Source organism: Hibiscus syriacus, unplaced genomic scaffold (genome assembly GCF_006381635.1).
Source record: "Hibiscus syriacus cultivar Baekdansim isolate YM2019G1 unplaced genomic scaffold, ASM638163v2 tig00110472_pilon, whole genome shotgun sequence".
Classification (NCBI taxonomy): domain Eukaryota; kingdom Viridiplantae; phylum Streptophyta; class Magnoliopsida; order Malvales; family Malvaceae; genus Hibiscus; species Hibiscus syriacus.
The window spans coordinates 1,777,369-1,785,872 of record NW_024062752.1 but is presented as its reverse complement, the minus strand read 5'-3'; the positions used below and the strand labels follow the sequence as shown (position 1 = coordinate 1,785,872).

At 34.9% G+C, this 8,504-nt stretch overlaps 1 protein-coding gene and 1 pseudogene across 1 annotated transcript; one reads left to right on the top strand and one right to left on the bottom strand.

Annotated features, from left to right (window-relative positions):
• Positions 1 to 800: 800 nt before the first annotated feature.
• LOC120127942 lies at positions 801 to 2,272 on the top strand (annotated as a pseudogene).
• A 197-nt stretch (positions 2,273 to 2,469) lies between these two features.
• LOC120127645 (phosphoacetylglucosamine mutase-like) lies at positions 2,470 to 5,676 on the bottom strand. Its single transcript, XM_039145507.1, has 9 exons — positions 5,540 to 5,676; positions 5,192 to 5,454; positions 4,776 to 4,895; positions 4,529 to 4,671; positions 4,208 to 4,456; positions 3,441 to 3,859; positions 3,187 to 3,362; positions 2,837 to 2,933; positions 2,470 to 2,671 (listed from the first exon to the last, which is right to left on the bottom strand). Exons 1-9 carry the CDS (start codon positions 5,598 to 5,600, stop codon positions 2,511 to 2,513), a joined length of 1,689 nt encoding a protein of 562 aa, XP_039001438.1. The 5' UTR covers positions 5,601 to 5,676; the 3' UTR covers positions 2,470 to 2,510.
• Positions 5,677 to 8,504: the final 2,828 nt, after the last annotated feature.

Below are 8,504 nucleotides of genomic sequence, written 5' to 3'. Positions count from 1 at the left end.
AATTTTTTGGCGTTATGGGGTGCTAATTCTTCCCCACACGTAATTGATTCTTGAACCTATTTTATAGTTTTCGTAGACTCTAAACTTGATATTTTGATAAAAAAATATTTTATTAAAATTATCCTGTCGTTATGGTGTTCCGATCACACCTTAAAATGATTGGTTTCACATTTCAAAAAAAATTAAAAAAAACTCTTAAGTCGTAATTTTTCCCTACCTGAGTGAAAAACAGTGTTGACATACATATATATTAGATAAATATAGAAAGAAACACGCTACGTGTCCATGATTGCTTTTCATGAAAGTTTTAATGCTGCAAAGATAGCAAATTAACTAGATAACCTAACACGACATGCACGTAAACCAGGGGCTTATCAAAGCTGTCTTTTCTTAACCAAAATCAGGGAAAACGTTTCTTGGCGTCTCACCTCTTAAATTGCCAAGTGTAAATAATTCAGACAGAATATGACAGCAGGGAGGCCCAAAATCCATGAATTATTTGGTCAAATAAATCATTTTCTAATTAATTTCGCTGCCAAACATATTAAATTCTTAATCAATCTCCTTTAAAACAACTTTACGTAAGTTAAAACAACTTTACGTAAGTGAAAAATTCTCAGTCGGTGGTGCACTAATTAACTTTATTATAATTCCATCGTGGCAACCTCTGCTTAATATGGCTTAAGAAGAATTCCCCAGAATTTGCAATGTCAATATTGACTGCAGTTTAGGAATATAACTAATAAGGTCAAATCAGATGGTATCCAATGTACCCTTTATTTAGTCATTATAAATATACATCATGCCTTGCTGCTGCATTCTCATGTCTTCAAAGTCTATTTCCCCTTCTTTCAATATGTCTTTGCTGTCTTTCTCCTTGTTGTTTCTGTTCACTTTTAATGCCGGAGCTGTTGTTCCTCCGTCGGAGACGTTTAGGTTTGTCAACGATGGAGAATTCGGTTCGTTTGTGGTCGAATATGGTGGAGATTACCGTGTGATAAGTATAGGTACTGCCCCCTTCCAGCTTGCGTTTTATAACACCACCCCTAATGCCTTCACCCTTGCATTACGCATGGCTACCACACGTTCTGAATCGTTGTTCCGGTGGGTTTGGGAGGCGAACCGGGGGAACCCTGTTCGTGAGAATGCCACGTTCTCTCTCGGGACTGACGGGAACCTTGTCTTGGCCGATGCCGATGGTCGGATAGCTTGGCAAAGTAACACTGCCAACAAAGGTGTGGTAGGGTTCAAATTGTCGCCTAATGGTAACATGGTGCTACATGATGCCAGTGGTAAGTTCATTTGGCAAAGCTTTGATCATCCAACTGATACACTCTTGGTGGGTCAGTCCCTTCGGGCCGGTGGGGCGACGAAGCTTGTGAGCCGGGCCTCGGCTCAAAACAATGTTGACGGAGCCTATAGCTTGGTGTTGGAGCCCAAAGAGCTGGTTTTGCAATACGAGGGACCGAACACACCCAAACCACTTGTCTACTTCAGATCCTCTGTTTTGCCTTAATACACAAGATGGTACCTTACAGACCGTGACACTAAATGTCGAGGAAACAAACGATGGTTTTGCTTATGATGTTTTGCTCGATTACACAGTGGCTAATTCCTCCATCGGGACAGGGAATCTCATTTTGACGAGACCGAAATACAACAGCACGTTGTCTTTTCTTCGGCTCGGGATCGATGGAAACCTGAGGGTTTTCACATACTATTACAAGGTTGATTCACAAGCATGGGAAGAAACATTTACTCTCTTTTCCAGGGATTCGATATGGGGCAGAGAATGTGAACTGCCGGAGAGATGTGGGAACTTTGGGCTTTGCTAGGACAACCAATGCGTCGCTTGCCCATCGCCGAACGGATTACTTGGTTGAAGCCGGAACTGTCAACCACAGAAGGTGACTTGTAGTCCAAATACTTTCAGCTACTACAAGCTTGGAGTTAACCATTTCATGAGCCAATACAATGAAGGACAAAGGATCAAGGAGAATGACTGTGGGAGGAAATGCACCACCGATTGCAAGTGTTTGGGGTACTTTTACCACAGGGAAACATCAAAATGTTGGATTGCTAATGAGTTGAAAACACTTGCAAAAACCTCAAACACTTCCCATGTTGGTTACATAAAAGCACCTAACAAGTGATGATGGGAGTCTAATAACCATGCAAAAGTAAATTGCTGAAGCTCGTGTTTGTACTTGGTTGTATCTCTACTTTTTCCTCTGTATTTTCTATTGCCTGGTAATAAATATTTGTAAGTTTGGATCACATATTACAAGTAATAAAATTTAATTCACAACTATCTATCTAGTGTATTTGTAATTGGATTTAGTGACAGAACAGAAAAGGAACTCTGTAACGTTCCAAGTAGAGGCAAAACCCAATCTGGAATTAATACTAATGAAAGTAAGATAACAAAGTTTACTGTCATAAAAGTATAAATATAAAGCATCCTCAATAATCTTGTGACTTTCTTCTACAATATGAAATGGTTTTGGAAGCTACTGTTCAGAGCTGCCAAAGCCTAGAAAACGATCGACAATTTTGGTGACGGAGTCAGCCAAGCTGTCGGCAGCTTCTTGGGTGGAAGCTTCTGCATAAACACGAATTACATCCTCTGTGCCTGATGGTCGTATGAAACAACGGCCTCTAGGATACTTCACTGCATTTCGTATAAGACATGGTTAATATAAATGTGGCCCTGAAAAACGATCAAAGAGAAAGATATCCCCCAAAAGTGAGATGTTAATCGAATAACACACACAATAATAAGCTGGGAATATGCACCAAAAAATGGATTGAGAAAAGATAAATGACAAAATGTTACCAGTTTCAGCATCAATAGCTTCTTGAATGCCAGGGGGGCTAACAGCTATAGTTTCTGCATTTGTTGTTGTAACAGCTGTTCTGTCTACAACTTTGACCTGACACAGGCAATGGATTAATTAGTATAAGCAATGCTAAGGTCCTCATCATAGAAAAGTTTACAGGCAAAATATAAAGAAGTGAACATAGCAGGCGGAAATCAGCTAATATTCTTCAGCTAATGTTACACTGACCAGACTTCTGTTCGAGCAACTAGCTAAGCTGCTAATTTAGAGGAGAATTTTCAATCTTAACAGACATGAATTACCTCTCTCCCTTGTTTTGTTTCCAAAAGTAATAAAGAAAACTGACCTTAAGTTGTCGACTAGGTAAATCCTGGTAAAGTTCGTTCCATTTATGTATGGACCAACCCTTATGTTGCAAAATAGCCTCAACCAAAAGCAAGCAACTCAAAGCATCTCCAACGGCTTGGTTGATCAATTTACTGACTGAGAGTAGTCTTAGAGCAGCTTTCTGTTGTTCGGATCCTAAAAAAAATGACATGATACTCAATAAACTACCATAGATAATTCTTAAAAGAAAAAGACTTCACTCATAAATAACACCTTCAGACGCCAAACTGAGCTCATTGTTCCTGGCCTCTAACCAACATAACCAGGATTCAGAGAACAAGATAGTGCCATGGCCGTTGGCTTCAAAATAGATTCCAATATCAAACTGAGCAGCTTTCTCATGCAAGTGTTTTACACCTGTAGGAGTAAAAATGACTTCCAAACCCGACTGTTTGAGATAATCAGTGGATGCTCCATTAGCATAAGCTGTCTGTACAACACCAAGTCGAGCTTGAGAATTATTATTTGGATTTTCATTGCTCTCCTTGGTCAGAATACTTAGTTGCTCCTTGATGAATAAAGCAAACAAGGATAATATTTTGTCCCCATCAACAAGATCAATTCTGCTGCTACTGTTATCTGGGACCATAAAATATACAATGCGATCACCATCGCCATCCAAACTTGCACACCTGATAAATAAAATCCAGAACATGACCAGATTTTAATATACACCAGATATCCCTACTAAGTACCATACTAAAAACACTGTCAAATACCATCATGAATCAACCATCCAAAACTAGCATTGGTACTACTCAATGAAGGATAAAGTGCTTGATTAGTGATCATTTCGTGAAGCATTGCTAATTTGTCTCATGTTTAGTTATCTTATTTTATTTACATATGCACTTGCCAGAATGAGTTGAAACGAAAATGAACCCTTTCACCTTTGATCAAATTTCAATGAGATAAAGAATAATCAGCTTGTAACTAGTTGATAACTGTAATTTACTGCCAAATATGAAAAGATAACGCACCTTATTCCAACATCATCGGAACCAAAACCACGTGGAACAACCTTCTCTTTTTGTACATAATCAGCACCAACCCCATCATTCAGTAGGCCTCCACCTTTACCAGTATTATGAACCTCAATAACTAAACCGCTCAACATATTTTTCAAAACTTCAAGTTTCTCTCCGCCAACACCATCAGCCCCATCAACCACCACTGTGTTATCCATCTTGTTGCTTTCGGTTTCATTTGGGATGAAGTCTACCAGGCACCTAAACAATAATGTAAGTAGTATATTTCAAGCTAAATAAATGGCTACAAAACACACTTCCGCTTCAATTAACCTGAAAGAGCTTGAAATCTGGTCAAAATAGGCAGGTTCTGTCGCTGTCATGCCTTTATTCCTAGCACGAACCATCCAATGCAGCTGTGGGGTTGTTAAAATTCCTAAATCAAGCGCAATGGCTCCAAAAATTGAACTTATTCCCTAAAAAATGGATAGGTATACTATCAGCAAACGATAGATACATATACTCACAAAGAAATTTATCAAAATTTCGGCAATCTGATGGTGATTGAAAGAAGAGATGCCTGCTTTGCAGCTTCGATGAGAGATTCTCCACTAGGCCGTGTATCTCTTCCCAACAAGATCTCAGCGGTTTGCACCCCGTCAAATGGAATTGTTTCCTTCTCTATGAATTCTGTTATGAGCTGTTCTAAGAAGATAAAATAAATAAGTACAATATGCATCTCTAGTCTCATTTAGAATTCCACATAAAAATTAAATCGTCTCTTCAAGCTCAATAAACAACGCTAGCTTTAGCATTCCATCAACAAAAACAGACATCGTTCCTTGTAAAACACCTAACAGAAGCCATCAAGAAAAATTGGAAACATGTTTCAAAATGAACCATTTTCCACGATCTCTCAACAACAATTTCAATGAATTACGATGAAACAAGTAGAACCCACAGCCAGAAACATAAAAATAGAAAAAAGTTACTCACTGAGAGGAGAGCTTCAGGAGTTTCGGCATTGGCAAGCTGATCGGCAAAAGGTTCCCATTCTTGAGAGAGCATTCCACCACTCGGATCAACGATTTTGACTCCATTGTCAGTGACTTTATTGTGTGAAGCAGTGATCATCAATCCAACAACTGATTGGGTTTTGAGCGATCTCAAAGCAGACAATATCCCAACTCTGTGAACCGTTGATTTAAGAATCGATGCATCTGCCCTGAATCCTGCTGTCCCATATGATAGCTTCACTCCTAAAACAAAAACCCGTAACCAAAAAAAAATCAGCAAAATAAAAACAAAAATCAATATCTTTTGGGTTTGAAGGGAATGAAAGACCTTCAGGAGGAGAAAAAATAGAAGATGACTGGAGAAGAAGTAAGCGTTGTTCTTCTTTCATGGTGTCAAAGTATCATACTCCTGGATTTGATTAAATTCAAAACCAGAAAATATACTGAAATTGTGAGAGAAGAATGGTTAACAATTAACAGTTAACAACACAGTTTGATGAACGGAGATGAAATTGTTTGTGGTTAGGCCCAAACAAAGTTCCAAAGGTAAATTCTATTAGTCGAAGTTCTAATTATCCGACAAGAAGAAACCAAGCTTGTGAGTCGGGCCTGGTGATGTCTACAAATTATGAGAATCCAAAACACGAGCTTTGGACTAGAAGAGCCCAAACATCCTCCAGCCTATTCATTGTTTCGATCATCCCTCTCGGCTGAATATAGGGATATCAAAAAATATCGTCCCAGATTCGATTTTATATGATCAAATTTTTATAAAAAAAAAATTTTGACTCAAATTAGATCAGGTAAATTTTAAATTTGGTAAGATTAGATCGAGTTTTTTATGATCGATCAGATTAAGTCATATTGAGTGAAAAAAATTATATTAGTCAAGTTCATGGGTATCACATTAAATATGATATTATTTAAGCGAATAATTTTTTTTTATTTTTTTTGAGTTGGACAGATTATTACATTGCTCAGTTGCTGTAATTGCGCAAAAACAATTATGGAACGATACATCTTGAAATATATAAATGAGGAATTTAATTACGATAACATAAAATTTCACACATTTTTGTATTTTTAAAAATCATTAATCAATAAATCAAGATAATGTTATTCTACCTAAAAAGTCGTGAGTTTGAATAATTGTGTCTACTAACTGTATTGTCAATTGATAAAAAAAAATTTGAACAAATATTATCTTATAATCACTCAAGAATATTCAGTCGTTTAATTTAATTATAAAATATTCTTTTGATATGTACTTTGAATAAATATCATCTTATGTTTTGTTTCGTTTGGTTTGTGTAGTGGTCTAAATTGCATGCTCGTCGACCTGGTTTGGGTTCTTTGCATGGTCGTATTGGTGGTGTTCAAGGTTTTTGTAATTTAAGTTATATTTGTCCGACTGAATATGTTTTTCGTTTGACTTTGGTCGGGTCATTGTTTTTCCTCCATTTAAATTTAGGTAAGTTTTTTAACGATGACTCGATCATAGCTATTATCTTTGTATGTTTTGTGTTGTTAATAATATACAAGATGCCCTTTTTCAAAAATATAAATAAATATTATCTTATAATCATTTCATATTATTAAAATTATCGTATGTGATGGTTTACTTCGACTTCCTTTTCATTTTTCAATCCCTAGATTGACATAAGTTTATTATGTTGTATATAAAATTTGTATTATTTATTTACAATTATATGTTCTTTCCATTATGTTTTATTGATATATCAATTCATACACTTATCGTCATAAATTTGACTAAAATGATAATATTTGTTACTAAAATTGTATACTATTCGAATATAATGGGAAATACGATTTAATTATACAACCGATGTGGACCGTCGAAGCATGTCATATGATATGAGCATGAGTGTCTAAATAATTGAGCTTAATTTTCATTGAAATAATCTGAATTTTACATTTTAATACGACAATAATTGGATTTTCAACTACGTGGATGGGAAGCTCTCCTATTATTTTCTATGCTATTTTTCTTCAAGTGTGTACGATTGATAAGTTAATTTATGATTATGTAACAAGCCACCGACTCAATAATTGAGCATGCGATAGCTTATCGAGGTAACTTATCAGCATGCATTCACATCAAAATCAAATGAATTAATAAATAGAAACTTTATTCCAATTAAGTCAAACCAATTACTTTGTTATGCTTGGGCATACTCAATTACAATTAAGTCTAAAAGTATGTTTGTTTTAATATTATCTAACATATTTAAATAAGTTTAAATCTTAAACTTTAAACATTAAATTTTAAATTTAAGCACTAAAATATATAATTTTAAATTATTTTATTAATAAATTCTAAATTTAATCTTAATCCTACCTAAAAGGAAGGGGAAAGAAAAATCTTGTCAGAAGATATGAGAGTACTTATAGTGAGTCTAGAATTCATGACCTAAGGGGATATAAAAAAACAAAGACGAACAACTTGAAAAATCGACCGAATCTCACATCTCATACATAAAAAATACGTCATTAATATAACAATATTTATAAAAAGAATTCCACCATTAGTAATAATCACAATTAAATATCACATCTCATAAAATAAAAGGAACTAACATAATAATTTATCGCAATTAAAAAAATACAATTAGGAAAAAATCAACCACCACTGTGTAGTGATGGGCATAGTGAAATTGGGTCGAATTTTTTATTGATCTAAATTAGAATCAAGTATTCTATTCTTTTATCAGTCTTGATTCGAGTTTAAGAAAATTCCATCCAACCTATAATGTACTTCATCCAACCTAACACATACACACACTTTTATATATATCATTTTTATTAGATCAATTAGAGAGTTAATTGAAAAATATAGAGAGATGATTATTACTACAATTATCTCTAAATATATAAGAGATAATTATATTATAATCTCATGTAAGATTTTTCACACTAAATTCAACTCAAATCGGCTCTTTCCTTCAAAAGATATAACTCGGCCCTATTATAACTCAATCTTTTAAAATATAATTCAACATACAAAATCATATCAAATCTCATCAAGCTCGAATCTTATACCCCTCCATAGTCCCTACCACGATGCATTTGTGTTTTTTCAAAACTGGTCCCTTATATGTATATATATATATCTTTAAGAAAAGTAGAAGTTATGCTAAATTCAATGTATTTTACCAAATTTCAGGAGATATTCTTCTGGCTTTTCATATTGAGAGTCATCCTCCCATTGTTAAGGAAAAACCATCCAATCACAAATAACATTTTATTTTTTGATATAACTATTACTATTCAAT

Coding starts and splice junctions, on each gene's coding strand:
- LOC120127645 (XM_039145507.1), bottom strand. CDS start 5,600: ATGAAAGAAGAACAACGCTTACTTCTTCTCCAGTCATCTTCTATTTTT. Junction 4,672..4,775: donor TCATCGAAGCTGCAAAGCAG/GCATCTCTTCTT, acceptor TCCATTTTTTAG/GGAATAAGTTCAATTTTTGG. Junction 4,457..4,528: donor CAGATTTCAAGCTCTTTCAG/GTTAATTGAAGC, acceptor ATTATTGTTTAG/GTGCCTGGTAGACTTCATCC.